General features: G+C 37.2%; 1 protein-coding gene across 1 annotated transcript in view; it reads right to left on the reverse strand.

Annotated features, from left to right (window-relative positions):
• LOC134311629 (NACHT and WD repeat domain-containing protein 2) overlaps window positions 1-19,800 on the reverse strand; it is a 68,677-nt gene that overhangs the window by 36,747 nt on the left and 12,130 nt on the right. Inside the window, exon 3 of the mRNA XM_062993279.1 lies at window positions 15,071-15,159. Coding sequence (XP_062849349.1) covers window positions 15,071-15,159 — 89 coding nt within the window. The remainder of the gene's footprint in view (window positions 1-15,070; window positions 15,160-19,800) is intronic.

The following is a 19,800-nucleotide window of genomic DNA, read 5'->3' on the forward strand; positions in this document are numbered from 1 at the left end:
CATAGATTCTACAAGTCTCTGAAATTGTCCTTGGAGGATATTTTCCTTGCAGAATTATTTGGGTTGGGACAAATTTTGTGGTGACCAGCAATACACTGCTCTCTCCAGGGCTATCCACGGATCCCAGATTTAGGTCAGGGCTCTGATTTGGCCACTGAAGGACATTCACATTCATATCCTTAAGCTCCTATCCTACTGCTTTGTTTGCTGGCAGTGTGTTTAGGTCATTGTTGTGCTGGAACGTAGACCTCCTGTCCATCTTCAGCCGTCTAACAGATAACTGCATGTTTCGGACCAACTGTCCAGTTCCTACTGAAGTGAAACAGCCCTTATACAGCCTCAGAATATCACTGACTGCTCACTGCCATCTTTGGAGGAGCTTTTCAGCTCTTCTTGCTTCAACAAAGACCCATCACATCCTGGACATCATTTATTTGATTTGCTGCACGTTGAGAGACACTACATGTCCATCACATCATAGACAAACAGACATTTTGCACTCATGACTGTTTATTTATAATTCTTTATCAAATGGGATAGTGGTAGCTAAGTGGTTAAGGTACTGGACTAGTAGCCACTGTTGTGCCCCCAAGGCTCTTAACCCTGAATTACTTGAAATTAATTCAGTCATAACTGTAAATCACTTTGGATAAAAGCATCTGCTAAATGCTGCAAATGTAAATGTGCTCCGATTAGGCTTAACATTATGACCACCTCCTTGTTTCTACACTCACTTTCAATTTTATTAGCTCAAATTACCATATAGGAGCACTCTGTAGTTCTACAATTACTGACTGTAGTCCATCTGTTTCTCTACATGCTTTGTTAGCCCCCTTTCATGCTGTTCTTCAATGGTCACCACAGAGCAGGTATTATTTGGGTGGTGGATCATTCTCAGCACTGCAGTGACACTGACATGGTGGTGGTGTGTTAGTGTGTGTTGTGCTGGTATGAATGGATAAGACACAGCAGCACTGATGGAGTTTTTAAACACCTCAGACTGGGAAACCACCAGACTGAGAATAGTCCACCAACCAAAAATATCCAGCCAACAGCGTCCTGTGGGCAGCCTCCTGTGACCACTAATGAAGGTCTAAAAGATGACCAACTCAACTGTCGGGTCTGTTAAATATGTTCTATGTTACATGTCATACATGTGTAATTATCTGTACTATTATGTGTATTGTTTGCACTACTATGTGGACTATTGTGTGTATTATTGTGTGTATCACCAAAGCAAATTCCTCGTATGTGTAACATACCTGGCGAAATAAAGTGATTCTGATTCTGAAACAGCAGCAATAGATGAACGATCATCTCTGACTTTACATCTACAAGGTGGACCAACTAGGTAGGAGTGTCAAATAGAATGGACAGTGAGTGGACAAGGTATTTAAAAACTCCAGCAGTCCTGCTGCGTCTGATCCACTCATACCAGCACAACACACACTAACACACCACCACCATGTCATTGTCACTGCAGTGCTGAGAATGATCCACCACCCCAATAATACCAGCTCTGTGGTGGTCCTGTGGGGGTCCTGACTATTGAAGAGACAAGGTGAAAGCAGGCTAAAAAGGTATGTAGAAAAATAGATGGACTACAATTAGTAATACAGAAGTACAGTCAGAACTACAAAGTGCTTCTATATGGTAAGTGGAGCTGATAAAATGGACAGTGAGGCCGGCCGGCTGGTCTTCTCCAAACACACTGCTTGAAGTACAGTCCAAAAAGTTAAATCTCATCTTACCATAAAGCTTTTTCCACATGACATGAAATCTTCCAAGTCTTTCAGCATGGAACTTTTTCAGCAGTGGCTTTTTTCTTGCCACCCAGACATCCAGCTTGAGAGATTGTTGTCGTGTGCAGAGACCGACCAATCTTAGCCAACCGACTTATAAGCCCTTCAGAGTTACTACTGGCCTCCTGGATTGCATTGAGGATTGCATTTTCTCTCTGCACAGAGTGCCATCAATCCTGGTCTTTCCTTTTACTCATAATCAGACATACACACACAGCCACACATCGCCACACATAGCCTCTAGCCCTGTACAGTGATTTACCCTCCGAATCAGTGGAACGGGCTACTCCCTAAAGGCAACTCTGACACAGTTTCATATGACAAATGCCGGCTTCAAAATCCTCTCGACCATCCATACTTCACCATTAAAAAACAGTTCGGCTTACCTTAATTCCCAAAAGCTCTGCGACTGCTGCCAATAAATTCGGCTAGGAAAAAATCTCCAAATACACAAACAAACACAACTGTAGACCATACATGCAGGAGGCTAGTGCTTTTAAATCAGTAACGTCAAATATTAAGAACTATGTTACTAAATTACTAGATCATATACAGACTTTTAAACCATTTGTGTCAGACCATTTTTCTCTTGAATATCAGATTTTATAGGTCAATTTAGGACTGTTCTTATTATACACTCCTAAATAATATTCTGTACAGCACATGTAATCATTATAAGAGATTTTTTTTATTATTAAAGCAAAACGGTGTTTGTAAATTCTTTTAAGCTATATTAAACTAAAAACAGCACAAAAAGAGAAAAAACTTCACCTTATAAACTTGATCACCTGTTTAAAATATATGCTTGTTTAAAAATTCTTGCCCGTTTAAAAAAAAAAGTAAGGCATGTTTACCACTATGTTACATCACCTCGGGAATGTAACATCTAATTACATTAACTAATTAATTACGGGTTAACATCTAATAATGGTTTGAAATTGCATTTTGGCCATGTTTTTTCCCTTTATGTGTCATGGATGCAAAGTAACTGCACAAGGCTTTATTTTCATATTCTGTGCTTTACAATGCTCAGAGAGGCCTGTCTAGCACCAATTAACACTCCCTCATTATGCAGCTACAGTATGTTTTTAATATGTGCCGTATGTGGCTTGGGGCTGTTATGTTGATACAAGGATGATTATTTTACTCAGATTTTAATCCGTAAGAACTAAATCAACTACATTTTACTTTCTTGACTTTTTGACAGTTAGGGTTTAACTTTTTACTTTTTTTTTGTACACCAATAAAATACTTTTTACAACATTTATGAAGGGAAATCATTTATTGATTTATTGTGGCACCATTATTGATTATTAAAGGACCCCCTTATAAAAGGATCTTGTATGCCACTGCAGTACATTTTCACTTTTTTCAAAGAGTGTAGGTTATCTGTTAAAGGTAATTTTAGTCTGCTATTATAATAGACCCACTTCCTTTCCTGTCATAGGCTATTTTATCTTTTATCATAGACCCACTTTCTAGCTTTTCTTCTATTTTGTTTACATCATAGACCCACTTTATGTTCTGAAATAGACCCAGATTATTTGCGGTCACATAAGCTACATCACAGGTCAAATTTTTATATATATTTTTATGACCAGCAGCGCAAGCAACAACCCAGAACGCTATAAAATACACAGAGGGAAACCATCAGGGCCCTCTGAATATTCTAAAAAAAAAAAAAAAAAGATATTCTAAAAATAATATAATAATATAAAATAGTAAATGTTTAGTTCTAATTTTATCTATTTATAATTTGACAACATTTAAACAAATAAATGTGGTAATTGGTGATCTATCTATAAATTTTCAAAGGGCTTAGCAATACAATTCAATGAAAAAAAACAATTTGATATGACAGTCAAACTGACCAATCATGTATTCCATTTACATGGGTTGGCTTTGATATTGTTAACTTTATGACAAGTTCCGCCCGCTGTGCCAGCTGCAACGCTATCTGCCTGCAAAGTCATGTCATGAATTTTGAACCCTGACCTGCTAGGTAGTAGGTTGAGTAGTTTTTTCATCTTGTAGTGATTGAAGTGGTACCTGTTAACCAGCCAGGTATTTCTATCATGTGTAAGTACTTTAGAACAGTTTCATTTCTAACCTCAATACTGTTGTTAAGTGTGGATTAAATTGCCCTAACTGCCAATTTAATTTATGATTAATGATATAATTTTCCATGTAAAGTTGTTTATTCTTTTTTTATACGGATTGAGAAATTATGTCATATATACTTGTAGTTTGGTTGAGAAGGCTATATACTGTATATGTTAAAGGTGTGACTTATTTAACCTAAAATCTTGGAGTCTGTACTAAAAAGTATAAGGACAAAAAGTTTTAAGTTAAAATTTACACCAGTATACACACATAATGAAGAGCAAATACAGTAGATCTATTTTGGGCATAATAACTAACCAGCTCAGTGTCATAGTGGATTTATATGCTTATTTCTATGTAAATCCCACAGGGTAGCTGAGGGAGGATTTTACTATCCCTATCTCTAAAGAAGAGACAGATTATTATTATTGTAAGTAGCATAAAGTGTCAGTGTGCCAGTGCTAAGGTCAAGATATACTTAAAAGAACATTCCACTCAAAGCCTATCATTTAATATGTGATTCTGCTGCTTTTTTACAGCGAGCCCTGCATGAGGAATAATTCATATTTGCTGAAGGCATAATCATTAGGTTTTATGGTTATGCCATGGAATTTATGAGTATGCCTTAAAGAGCTGGGGGTGAAGCCATGCAGAAAACAGACACTGAAAACAACCGAGCTGCCCTGCAGGAGGGGCAACATAAATACAGATATCACAGGCAGCTGACTGCAAAAACTGTAGTTAACATCTCTATATTTATGAATGATCTCTATGCCATGCATGTTCCTCTATGCCACTGTATTTTATACAGAACTAAACAGAATTCAGAATACAGAATTCTTCACTTTAAAGAATGATGTATCATCTTTCTAAATAAAGAAGCTCTCATTTTACAAGAGACATTAAATTGATATTAAGCTATTAATAAATCATGAAACCTAATGCAGGGTTTATAATACATCTGAATGAAATAAATGATTATAGTCGTTAATGCTATTCATTAACATCATACAAAGGGATTTTAGTTAAATGTACAATAACATGCATGCCATTATATTTTAGCTTGACGAACATCTGCTGTAATACACATTTTCATTCTAATGACTAAGTATTGGCAGTAAGAGCATTATTACTGAGTCAGCTCAGTGTCAATGGTTTTGTATACTGTACTTATATGTTTATATTCATTAAGACTATAACAGCCTGCACTCTTCTAGCATAGCTTTTCACAATATTTAACTGTGGCTATGGAATGTGTGCTCATTTAGATGAAAAAAGGGGGCAGGAACTGTTGTTGGCATCAGGGCTCTGGATCGGCAACTGAAGTTTCTCCAACCCTTACTTATTTAACCATGTCTTTTACAGATTTTACCATCATGCCTAAACTGCTACCACAAAGTGGAAGCATATTGTTTATTTAATTAATTGTATACATCTTTTAGCAATAGGTATGGCTTAATAATTAAGAGCATTGCATCACATCCTGTTGGCCATATAGTGTCTTTTACATTATGGGCAACACATCACACAGTACCCCAAGTTTTCTCTGGGTACACTAGTTAGCAATAAAAAAAAAAACACCACATGGCTGCACAAATATTCTTAGTGTAACTGGCAAGGGGTAAATTACCATATATTACTATCAAAATACATTCATATATATCCAGCATTGGTTTGACATGACCCCAAAATTTTCACTTTATTCTATACTAAGTTGTATACTTACATTTGGGTGACTGTGAAAGCATGATACAAGATACACAGAGTTTGTAAATAACAGAAAAATATTTGATTTTCACAGAAGAATGCTATTTTCTGATAAATACTCTTATACTGAGAGTACCAATCCACCCATTACCCATCTTTTCTGAATGATTTTCAATAACTGGTTTATTTAATCAAGGTATATACTTGAGTTTTCTCTGTGTACTCCAGTGTCTGCCCAAATAAAAAAATATATACAAGTGAGCATGGAAAGAACATGCCAAACACCTCTCACATAGTAAATATAGGGAGTTTTGACCTCAAATCCACCCTCCCCGCTGCACTCATTAATCTAAATCATTCTGAAAAAGCTTTTGTGGCTGAGTAGTCTCACAGGACCAGATTTATCTTTAGCAAGTCTGGAAAATCCTGTGAGAGATTTTGGCTTATAGGTGAGTAGGAACAAAATCTCGTTAGGGCAGGAATGACTGCTTTGTCCTGTTTAGGGAATCGCTGGGCAGAAATAAACTGAACAGGTCACCAATCCATCACCCACATCTCTTTCAGACATAGCCAATAGTGTCTGTGTTGACTTCCAGCCATCATCTTAGCACCCAGGAACAAACTTTAAACTTCAAACTTTGAATTTTACAATCTTAATAAAGCAGGATCCAACTTTAATATCAGCAGTTGAGGTGAGCTGTATAATTCATTCATGGTAGTATGATTGGAAGAGTTGCACACAGGATGCACTTTGGTATGAAGCCAAGAAACCAATCATAAACAATGTCAGTGTGACTAATATGACCAGATAACAGTTGAGTGTAAAATCTGTAGGGCACAACTGTAAAATGTGCTGCTGCATTAGAAGAAATCTCAGTGTATAAAATAAAAGTAAATACATTTGTCAGAGAATGCTGGCTGGGTAGCCTTACAATACAAGTGGCTGGGTAAAAGAGGACAACATGAAAAACCTGTGCTCTGAATTGATTAAGGAATAAGAAAATACTTAATATACTTTAGCATTACCTGCATGGCACCTAAATATGCCATTTTAGCTTATTTTACTTGAAGAGTTTGTTTGTTTATTTGGATTTTAACATCATGGTTTCCACTTTTGGTTACATTCATGACATGACTGGTAGTTATTCATTACACAAGGTTCATCAGTTCACAAGGTTACATCAAACAGAGTCGAGGACAATTTAGTGTCACAAATTCACCTCACTTGCATGTCTTTGGACTGTGGGAGGAAACCGGAGCACACGGAGTAAACCCACGCAGGCACGGAGAGAACATGCAAATCCACACAGAAAGGACCCAGACCGCCCCACCTGGGGATCGAACCCAAGACCTTCTTGCTGTGAGGCGACAGTGCTACCCACTTAGCCACCATGCCTCCTTATGTCAAGAGAAGACAATTTTAAGCTAATCTGTATAAGCAGAATATGAATGAATGCAGGTAAGTATATTACATTCATTTGATTAGAAATAAACATACATCATGTTACGCTATCCTTGTACTGGTGGCTTTAACATAAGCATCACAGCAGCAATAACAGTGGAGAATTATAATGTCAAAACTGTCTTTAGTCACAGTGGCACAAAATTGACCACCAGTAAGCATGACAATCGTCTTTCTTTCAGATTTCTTTCCTTTTTTTATATTTCTTTTTAATGTTTAGATTTTGCTATGCATTTTCTATTCCTACTTTCAGTCTGCTACACAATTGGGTCATTTCTCTTTTAATGACTATTATAAGTATTATAATGTGGAGTTAAAGTGCTTGAAGTACTGCTTAGGCAATGGTTATACATGAACGTGTCATTTTAGAAACTGACAAATTACAGTACTGATACCCTCCATTTAAGGGCATTTAGTGAAGAAACATGACATGGTCAATTATGACCCGATAGAGTTGAAGATGAGGACATGGAGGCTTCTTTCAAGTTAGAAAGACATGTGGAAAGACTAAGATAAACCCTGTTTTTAAGTTTACATTACTTAAACAGGATGTTACAGCAGCACTAAAACCAGAGGATTTGTAATATAGTTACTTATTTATTAGGATTTTAATGTCATGTTTTACACACGTCGGTTACATTCATGACAGAACAGGTAATTACTGGTTACACAAGATTTATCAGTTCACAGGTTCAAACACAGTCATGGACAATTTTGTATATCCAATTCATTAAGATCTAGAGTTTTTAAATCTAATTTTAGTCTGCTGTGGCAAACACTGTACAGTGTAAAAGCTTTGTCATTTCACTTTTAATCACTACCAGTTTTCAGTTGCAGTACTGATTTAAGAGCAGTTAGTAAAGAAATGACATGGATAATTATAAACTAAGAAAGAAAGGTAGATATGAGGAGAAAGAGACATGTTTGAGGATAGAAAGATGTGTGGAGATGTGGTAAGCAAAAGTAAAATAAAAGAGGGAGAAAGAGACAGAGCAAAAGAAAAATTAAAAGGCCTGTCAAAGTTCTCCTGATTTACAAGGCTATCCACAATGCACTGTTCCTTGAGTGCTTCTGCAATTAGACTAGCGCTATGGCAACCAGCCACCTACCCTGGCTGACTTTTCAATTTATGAGAATGAGAGAAAGCGAGAGAGAGAGAGAGAGAGAGAGAGAGAGAGAGAGAGAGAGAGAGAGAGAGAGAGAAGAAATGCCCTAACACCTCCAGTGTCTGCAAATAACGTAACCAAGACACTAAAACTAAAGTACAGGCAGCCAAGTGATTAAAGCTGCTGTTTCATCCAGTGAAAAGAGCCAGTTTTCATCAATATTTCATTCTACATATAGAACTAGCATGCAGAGGGAGAACAACGTTCAGATTATCCCAGAGTTTAATCAATCGTCGCCATGCCTGGATAAAAAGGTTAATTTCTTTCCTGCTAATGAGTCAGTGATATGATTGAGGGTTGAACCAATGTGTCACACAAGCTGCAGATACAACAAAACACATAGTAAGTCATGTAATGTACAGGTCCTTCTCAAAAAATTAGCATATTGTGATAAAGTTCATTATTTTCCATAATGTAATGATAAAAATTAAACTTTCATATATTTTAGATTCATTGCACACCAACTGAAATATTTCAGGTCTTTTATTGTTTTAATACTGATGATTTTGGCATACAGCTCATGAAAACCCAAAATTCCTATCTCAAAAAATTATATTATATTAATATTTTTTTTTTTTTTAAATAACAATATGTAATGCAGAGAAGGAAAAAGCTTAAATCTTTACAATTGCTCATTAGGGAACCTGGTTTTTAGAGAACATTTTTTGACACATTTTTGGCGAGGTGGCAAAACTCGAGCTATTCTATTTCATAAAGGATTAAGCTTTTCCTGAATGCTTCTTTTATAACCAGACATGAATGCATTACATTATGTTTTTCAAACAAAAATAAATTTTACAATGAGCAGAAATATTTATCACAATAACATGACGGTTACTCATGCAATGGCATCTGAAAGCTCAAAGGTCACCCACATTCAACAGTGGTTTCCAATTTTGTGTTACACAGACTAAAATCTCTCCAGAGTCCCTGAATCTTTACACAATATTACGAACAGAGGCAATTCTCTCCTGAATGTTGGCACATGGTGAGCCTCGACCCATCATTGTGTTTAAAGAGGGATCTTTTGCTGGATTCTCCCTTTATACACAATAATGATTCCCTCACCTGCTTATTGTGAAATGCTGTAACTTAAACATTCTATAAGAATTCACTCCAATTTTGCTTCTATCCCAACATTTTTGGAGCGTGTTACAGGCATTAAATTCTAAATGTGTTTATATTAATGAAATACAATAAAGTTGAATGAAGCATTGAGTTTCTTAGCTACTGTTATCAGGTAAAGAAAGATTTAGGTGAATTAACACATTGTAGATTCTTCTTTTCATTGCATTTTACAAAATGTCCCAAACTTTACTTTTTGCTGATTGTCTTCTCTTATCCAATTATGATCTATCTGATGCCCCAATTGACCTAATACTGGTATATTTTGAAAGCTAGGGGAAGCAGAATTCCTGGTAAAAAGAACATGCAAACTCCATAAAGACAAGAAATGGAGGCAGTGCTCAAATCTAGTACATCATCAATTATAGCCATTCACCCAGGCCCCAAAGTAGCAACTCATTACCATGCTACACTATACTGGGTATGATGTTTTTATGTTTATATAAAGAATATATAAGCTGTAAATACTTTTCAATGGTACTGCATACCAAGGTGGAACTACCAAAAACCTAGGGAAGTCAATCCCTACAAAATCCCTACAAGTCCAAGTTACTCCTGGCTTAGTTTAAAATGTTGTCTTACTAATTTTTTGCACCATATCTGCAGGCTAATTCTGAGAGGCAGCCATGAAAACTCTCATCTCTGCCTGCATCAGCAAGCCAGTAATTATGGCACACCATGGTTAGCGTCGTCATGGTAGCCCGTTTTCATTAATGCTGATGGGCTGCAGCTCTCCCTGAGCTCCCTGCCTGGATTATTTAGCCCATCATTAAAAGGTGTTGTTTGTATGAAAACAAGGTCTGTCGTGAATGTATGAGTGTGTGTGTGTGTGTGTGTATGAGTGTGCTTGTGACAGTGTCTGTTGATGAGATTAGACAGACGACTTTCAGGTAATTAAAAGCTTACGGACGTGTTCGAGAATTGCTGTAAGGCTTTTGTCGCGATCTGTATGAAAAAAAAACAACATTATAAGATGCTGCCATTCTGGAGGCTAATATTTTGCACACATCACATGGTAGTGTGTGCTGGACATAGCTTTATCACAGCTTTTTAAAGTAACACAATTACACATGCACTCATTTACTTTTATGGAAAATTTAAAACAGGCTGTTTTCCTTCTGCATGTTTTTGGGCCTATCCAAATAAAACACACAAACACAGAGAAAATTCTTAGTCAAGTTGAGCCAAGCTGCCACTCATTTACTACTAATAATATTTATAATGATAATAGTAATAATAATAAAAATAGTAATTACATCCTTTATATGTATATCATTTGGGTGGTACAGAAGTCACAGTAAGTGACACACAGCACCTCATTCCTGGTGACTGTAAAGTACTTGGCATATTCTACATGTGAAGGTAAAAAAAGAAACTTAAGCAAAGATTGGAAAAAGGTGTCCTGGCTGCTTTGAATTGCCCCTAGGTGTGAGTAAGTCTGGGTAGGTTTGTTTGACAAAATAGTATTAAGTCCAGTGTTTCAGGGTGATGAGGTACTTCTCCTAACCCTGATTAGGATAAAGATGTTGCTAAAGTTGAGTAAATGAATAAATAAATGATTAAATGAATTAATATATAAATAAACAGCTGTTTCAGGTATAAACTGCTGATTAATGTACAATACAAAAACTGACAATAAATATATAACAAAAATGACCAAAATTTGAAATTTTCAGTGGTGTTCTTTGGGTTGATGCCTACCAAACAGGGTATTAGATCCTTGATATGATATTAGCACAACCAAGGCAAATGTTGAGATATTGTATATGAATATAAAAATGGGTATCCTTTTTTTCTATTTTATTTATGCATTTTCTCCCATTTTCTCCCAATTTAGTGTAGTCAATTTGTCCCTTGCTGCCGGGTATATTGCTGCTCACGCCTCCTCCGACCTGCGTGCAGCCCTTAGCGGAAACCTTTTTCACCTATGCACTCTGCACAGGCGCCTCTCTATCTGCTAATCAGGGTCCTTTCACAGCGTTTAAAGACCCCACCCACATAGTCTGGTCACCCCGCCCTAGCAGAAACGTGTCTGCTGCAGGCACTGCCAATTATGCCCACTAGATGGTGCCCAGCCGACCGGTGGCAACGTCGAGTTTCAAACCAAGGAGATCAGAATCTTGGCGCTGGTGTGCTAGCTGAATAAGAACAACAAGAATGGGTACTTTTAATACAAAAAAACCCTATGGTTACATGAATTAGGGTGTGCAAAATTTATCAACGCAAAGGCAGTCTGGGAAAAATAAGAAGTAATTGTTCTGCCCAGTCCATAAGACATCAATTCAGTATCTCAGGTAAGAGGTTGTTTTTTTCCTCTAAACATTAGTTTATTCTTTGTTTGTTTTAACACTACTGTCAGGGTGCAGCTGAGGGCAAAAGTTCATTCGGGCATAAGGTAGGAAACTCCCTGGACATGTTACCAGTCCATCACAGGGCAGACACAGACCCACCCACAAACACACACACATGTATAGGTAGTAGCTCCAATTGGCTTGACTGCATGTCTTTGGATTTGTGGGAGGAAACCAGAGCACCCGGATGAAACTCACGCAAACATAGTGAAAACATGAAAACTCCACATAGCGTGGACCATGGCCGAACAGCCCTTCTAACCCATTGTGCCACCATGCCGTCCTCCTCTAAAAATTATTTCGATAAAGAATTAATCACAGGACAAAATCTTTTATTTACTATTCAAAATCAACTCACTCAGCTTCTATCTAATTATGCATAATCCTGTCTATATGACGCTCCACATAGAATATTGCCCCACACTGTATGCAGCCTACAAAAACTCTCTCCATACTGTAAAACAGCACAGTGTCTTCTCTGTTATCTTAGTGGGTCAGAACTCATCCCCAAACTGCTTAAGGGATTGTGTGTGTGTGTGTGTGTGTGTGTGAGGCTTAAGTGTGTGCAGGCGTGTGTGTGAAGAATGATTCAAATGAACAGGGATGCCACCCAAGGCAATTTCTTGCTCTCATACGGACACACACACACATATGCCTACATGCACACACAGATTTTCTCCAACACCCTTTCCAGGAATGCCAAAGGAAATATTATCAAGTAACAGTGACCAGAAAGAATCACAATTTGTCACATCATATTTGCCAGCTGAGAGAATCTGCATGTCTATCCCTCTACCCAGTTTGCTTTCCTTTCACTTATTCTCTACTTTTTAGTTTCCTGAGTTAAACTGTAATAACAATAGTGCATGTGCAGCTAATGCATGTGTAGCTTAATGGGCAGTTAACAACAAAAATGCCACCAGATGGATGTAAATATTAATAAATGTTTCTTGAATTAAATCCGTCAATCCTTTACAATATTCATGGACGTATTCACTTTGGTGCTTTATACTAACCTAGGGACTCATTTAGCAAGCATTCATAAAACAAGGTTTTGTCTCAAATTCTATAAACTTTATGTTATATTACAAGTAATGGCTGGTAGTTAGTCCTGAGAGCCTGGGTTCAGTCCGTGCTTTCGGTCATTCTCTTTGAGTAGTTTTAGGAGTTCTAAGTTTGTCATAGGGTTTTTCCTCAGCAGACAGTATACATCTTTTATAGAGTATATATATATATATATATATATATATATATATATATATATATATATATATATATACACACAGTTTTAGACTTACATTTTCGAAACTTGGAAAAGACTCAAAAGAAAATCTGTCATGCAGGTTTATGGAGAAATAAAAGGACATTTAGATGTGAACATGAGTGTAAAACCAATCATTCATTTATTGTCTATTTTACCACTGCTTTTATCCTATTCACAATTTTAATATTTACAATGAACCTGACTGTATGTCTTTGGACCATGGGATGAAACCGGAGTTCCTAAAGGAAACCCAAGCAGACCAACAGGAAAACATGCAAACTCCACACAGAAAGGACCCAGACAGCTCCACCTGGGAATCAAACCTAGGGGCTTCTTGATGTGAGGTGACAGTGCTACCCACCAAACCACTGTGCAACCCAGAGTAAAGCCAGCACAGCAAAATAGAACAATAGAATTATGTTTTTATTTTTTATTTTTTACTAACTTTAATACTTGCCTTTCGGTACTATTAAGGGTTCCCTGTGTGTGGTGTATTCTGGTCCTGCATCCAGTGATTGCAAGTGGTGGTGGATACACCATGATCATGACCCCAGTATAATCAAAGCTGGTAGTACTTTTACTTAATAAAACTTCTATTAACATAAAAAACTAGTCATGTTTGGATATGATCTGTTTCTTTATTCCCTGTACAGTGTATAAGCAATTGAGGGTTAAGGACCTTGCTAAAGGGCCCAACAGTGGCAACCTGGCAGTGGTTGGGCTTGAACCAGCGACCTTTTGATACCTAGTCCAGTACCTTAACCACTAGGCTACAACTGCCCTGCAATTATATATGCACCACAAACATAAATTTTGACTAAAATCTGATTATTTATCAGCAAATTTATTAGTAAAAGCATTTCCCTACCATGTTAGATTGCATAAGGTGGAAATAAATATAAATATTTGAGAATTAAAATCAGATATTTAATGTTATATAAAAAGAGTTACACAATGCCCTTTCTCTGTTATGATGATGATAAAAGAATTTTAATACGGTTTAGGTCTGACATCAGTATCATAAATATTTGCGGCTATGCACAAACAGAGTTCCATGAACACCTGACTTGATGGGTTTGGTCATGGGAAACTACAGTGGTCTGGACCTCAACCCTAGTGAACACCTTTTGGAAAAATTGGAAAGTCGGGCCATAAAGAAAGACCAACTTCATATTCATGCCCATGGTTTTGAAATGGGGGGTCCCCACTGAAATGCTCAAAGGTGTGTGGACACCCGAGCTTAAGAGTTTTGACAACCAACTACAACATATAGTTTAGTATCACCATGTGAAGCAAGACGTACAACATCTTAAACAGGAGGAGCAGTTCTCTTTAGACTGTGAAAACACGTGCAGGTATTCAGTGGTAATGCAGCCCTGTCACATTACTGAAAGAACTAAGTACAGGATAAAAGAGAAAATCAAAGAGAAGAGCAGCAATTAAAGGTCTGTGGAGCTAAAACATGCTAATTTAAAAACATTCCCTGCAGCAGAGGTCGCACTTAAAATGAGCCTTTCATAAGGATATTGAAATAATTAGACAGCTTCATGCAGTATAATGGCTTAATATAAAATACTCATCTAGTTGGCTATTAAATGGGGCATGTCATGTTTGCATAAGGGTAAGATATGCTAGGGGATAAATATTTCTAAATCAAGACAAGCCTCAAGCCTGTGTCTCTTTAGTCCAATCACGGACAAACGCTCCAGCCGCCGGCCACCACCTCTCCCAACCCTTCTCAATTTGTTTAACAAACAGCCGTGATAGAGATCTGTCCTTTCTCCTTTTTTCTCTATCGACACAAATCATTTGCATTGTAAATGATCCTACGTAAGCATGGAAAGGGGAAAAAGGACAGAATCAAATAAGGAACAGACAAAAAGACAGACAAAGAATGGGCTTTACTGTTTATACCTAGCAGAACTCCCAAAGGTAGGTTTAGTTTTTAAGGTGGAAGGAGGGTGACGACGACAAAGTAGAAAACAGATATAAAATAAATAAATAAATAAGTGGCACCATTCCTCCCACCTGCAGTCCGGATCAACTCTAACTCAACTTTACAACTGAGTGCACAATTAAAAAGCTTTTACCTGGAACTCAATGCCATAGTTCTCTCTACAGAAGTCCCTCAGCTTGGGATAGACGTGTTCTTTTAAGGCATTCCTTTCCGCCTCTGTATCTGCAACCACAAACACAAAACAGTATAAAGTCACTCACTCATCAGGGTAGAACAGTGAAGTTTCAGATTCAGTCTTACATTATGTATGCTGTTTGTGATTTCACCATGCGAACACCTCAGGATAAAAATGATTTATTTAGTCTTGAACAACCTTTAGCGTTCACTCCTGCCTTATTTTCTGATAAACAAATTACAATATCAAAGATAGCACACTAGCCTGAGGCTATGGCACATCAAAGAGTCATAGGATTCAAGAGGAAGGCAGTTGATGAGGCTGCAAGCGGTGGTGTTATGAAGGAATAAACAAGTCAAGTTAAAAGTAGTTCAATACTGGTTCATAGATATTTCAAAAATATGAATTTATCTTATTTCGATATACACTAAATGCTCAAAGTTTTAGCCATAAATATTGCTAACAGGTATTGCAACTCAATTATATAAAGTACATAATATGCATTTAGTCTATTGGCAACATGTTGGTGTGAAGGAGCTCGGCACAGACCCGTACAGAGCCTTGACCTCAACCCCTGTTAACCCTATAATACATTTGGAATGAAATTTTATTACTACAAGCCAGGCCTCCCAACTGAGTATGCACAAATTCCTATAGACACTCCCAAAAATTTGGTAAGACTTCACACAATGGTGGAGGCTGTTCTAAGTCTAGGTCTGGGTTTGGGGCCAACCTCATATTAATGCTCATAGTTTTGGAATAGCATATCCAACAAGCTTAGATATAGTCAGGTATCCAAATTCCAATATTTAAATGCTGTATGTGGTACTTGTACATCTTTCTTTGTAATTACACATGCAGTATAATACATTTCACATAGAAGCCAAATAGCAATGCATTTCTCCCTTCCACTCTCTCCCACTTTCTCCCATTTTTGTCTTCTTTACTTTTGCGTATAGCATAACAGCTCAAGGTCACTTTAGGTGTTTGCTCAAATGTGCTATCATGCAGACAGCATGTACACAGTTAAATACAGGTACAGAAAAATGCAGTTTAGCATACTCAATTGAAATATACTTAACTTAATATAAATGTAAACAACTCTAAATAAAAGTTGACATTCTGAATGGTCACCTTATCAGCAGTTTTACCAAATATCAAATGTCCTGGAGAACTAAACCAAAACAGAAAACACAGAAGCACAAGGGATAGAATTTAAGCTTGCATGTGCTTTGGTTTAGTGCTGTTAATGTAATAGCAGACAGCTTTAACCCCCAATTACCTATAAATATTATGAACCAAGAAGTCGCACAAGTTTGCAAGGGAATAAGAATAAAATTCCTTATCTAGCTAAGGCTTTTCTTTTTTTAGGCTGCTATAAATCTGCCAGTAAAACACTGTAGGCTTACAGAAATTGTTTTAAACAAGATTTTTTTGCAACTAGTAATATTGCATTAAAAGCACCATCAATTAGCCATACCATAAAAGTACTGAAATGTTCTGTACCTTTGCTAGTCACCTAAATCATTTTTTACAAAGTAAGGTACACATAAGAAACATAAGAAACAACTATGGATTATGTAGCTTTAATAAGTTGAATAAGTTAAAGTACATGTACTTTTTTTACTAAATTTTCCTCCCCATCCTTTGCTTCCTCCACTGCTGCTGACCTCCACTTCTGACCGAGGAGAGCTGTGACTAACACACACTCTCTCCGACATGTATACAATTCATATGGAGATCCATATTGCACAAAGAAAGTCACACACTGATCTCCCTTATCCCCCGTCTCTGTTCAGGCATTATTTATCAGCCAGCAAAAGTCACAATTGCAGCTGTTATGAGAAATCACTTTTGGCAATTCCATCCAATGAATGAGCCAATCATTGTCCCTATAGGTACCTGGCCTGCTGGTAGGGGACTGATCTAGTGCCCACAAGTGAAAGAAATTCATAATATCTAAAGTTTTGGAATAGGAGGTCCAAAAGATCATGTTCAGAGTTCCAAGTACATACATGTAGTGAACTAATGAAATAATCTTGTAATAATAATCTTGAACTAATGAAAGGTACACATGCACTGTTGTAAACTATATAACCTTAAACAAAAGACATACCATGTTAAGCTGAAATGAGCATGGAAAACTAATATTGTAGTCAAAAAAGATTAATAATGTCAGAGCCATAATAGTGTACAGGCAGCACAAAGGCGGTCTACGGTGAATGTTAATACACAATAGCATCAATTTTAAAATAGTCCAGTTTCTTTTCTTTGATCTGAAACACATTCGTCACTATTCACTTTATTTTTTCCTCCTAGTTTACTCCTTTAAGTGTGTCCTTATGCTATTTATGTGTCCTTTACAGTTTGTCTTTCTTCCTCTTGACTTTGACAACTCTGTTCGATAAACTCTAGTGGTGGAGGCCTCTATCGATGTATTCTTGCCCAATTATCCCTGTCTCTTGAAACCTTTTGTCTTGATAAGTTCTTTCTCGTTTTTCCCTTCAGTGATTAGCACTCTATCCCTCTTTAAGAGTTCAGAAAGGACACAATTCTTCTAAATATCAACAAGGACATACATTTATAAAATAAATGAATACATTTTTTTATCCGCTAATGTGTTCTCATAAGAAGGTAATTTAGTTCTGTACAAGGCAGACACATTTTCTGCAGTGTTTCTAAAATAGATTCCAGACCTACTGCAGCGCTGATCAGGATTAAGTAATCACTGAAGGAGAAAAAAAAGAATGATTAATGTTCTCTCATTAGGTTGCTATTTATATGACTACATTTAATGCAGCTTAGTTGCTAATTCTAAGGGTTTCGTCCTTGTCTGCAGTCGCTGTCTGTGTGGAGTTTTGCATCTTTTTACTGGGTCAGTGGATTTCTGTATGGTAGTCTGGGTTCTCCCTACCGCCCAAAACAAGCAAAAGGTAGAATGGCTAATTTGGATGAGCTGGGTAAATCTATCAGTGTGTGTTATCTTGTAACAGGTTGGTATCCTCATTGTGCATTCTGCCTCGAGGACAATTTATTAATTATTTATTTTTTATTGTAGTGTTGGCACCAGACACACATGCACCAATTAATATAAAACGGTTATTAAAAATGACTGAACAGTTCTTGCTATTTTACCCACTTCTGCCTTTAGATCTCTTTTAATTTCCTTTTTAGACTTAGACACACATACACAGTCTGTGGTAGCACATTATCCAAAGCTGTAGCTTCCACTTTCATTTTATGGATTCTCTGCTTAAATGGTTGATTTGATTAATGATGATAGGTTGTAAAACGGGACACCGAGAAAAGCAGTGAAAACCAGTGAGATCATTCAAAAAGAGCATGGCTGAGCAGAGAAAGAGAGAGAGAAAGAGAGAGAGAGAGAGCAGTACCAATAAAGCATTATTGAACTAGATTGTATTGAATGGGGGAGGGAGAGTGACAGTAAAGAGGAGAAAGAGAGGAAAGTAAAGGCGACCGAGAAATAAAATAAATGAACAACGCTTTCAATTTCCCCCATAAAGCCCTGTAGCCTCATTCAAAGCTTCAAAGGTTTGCTATTAAACATCTTTTCAGTCTTGGAAGATGCTGCCAAATTAAATCTAATAAAACATTACTTTATTGAATTTTTTAAGGAACCATTCTCTGGGGTTTTCTGCTTTCTTAAACATGCAGCAGTGTAAAGTAAATGCTTTGTTAACATTTCTCAGCAAATTATTAGCAAATGTCTTTTATAAATAGACATCACAGACAGAATGTGTGTCCGTCAAAAAATGTCCTTCCATCTGGAAGCTGTACTTGTTACACTATAAATAAAAATGCTACAAGAATAAATTATACCCTTCTTTGTGCTGTAAATACTTGAGTCAAGAGGTTAGACCACTAAGGTTTAACCACTGTCTTTTGCAAAATGCCTTTTTGGGCGTAACACCACACATAAAAGATAAAGGTTTTCACTGCCACACTTTAAAACCTACATTAACTCACAAATGCACAAGGCAAAAAAATACACTCACTCACTTTATTTACCGCTTATCCAATTAGGCCAGCTTTTCAATGGCATAGGCACACAGTAACACCCTGGGCGGGGCGCCAGTCCATCGCAGCGCAGACACACACACCCACACACACACACCCATTCATCTATAGGGTAATTTAGTGTCTCCAATTAACCCGACTGCATGTTTTTGGACTGTGGGAGGAAACCCACGCAGACATGGGGAGAACATGTAAACTCTGCACAGAAAGGACCCGCCTGGGGAACGAACCCAGGACCTTCTTTGCTGTGAGGCGACAGTGCTACTCATCAAGCCATCGTGCCGCCATAAAAAATACAGTACAGTTATAATTCAATACCTATTCAATTCAATAACGTGAAACTGTTCCACTAGAGACAGTAACCAGCAGTAAGGTTTAGATCATGGAGGCATGTGGCACCAACACTACTTGTTGTCCCACCACACTGCCCATGACTATGTATATTTTTGTTGTGTAAAAGTGTTTGGGGCAACATAAAAGTTAAAATTAAATTAGGCTGTGTTGGATTTATACATATACAGTGGTACCTTGTAACTCGACAGCCCCTAAACTTGAAATATTTGAAACTCGACACCCTTTGTCGAGAAATTTGTACCCTTAGAACGCATTAACAGGTTTCACATACATCCTTATGGGAAAAATACCTTGAA

The sequence above is a fragment of the Trichomycterus rosablanca genome, chromosome 4 (genome assembly GCF_030014385.1).
Source record: "Trichomycterus rosablanca isolate fTriRos1 chromosome 4, fTriRos1.hap1, whole genome shotgun sequence".
NCBI classification, from domain to species: domain Eukaryota; kingdom Metazoa; phylum Chordata; class Actinopteri; order Siluriformes; family Trichomycteridae; genus Trichomycterus; species Trichomycterus rosablanca.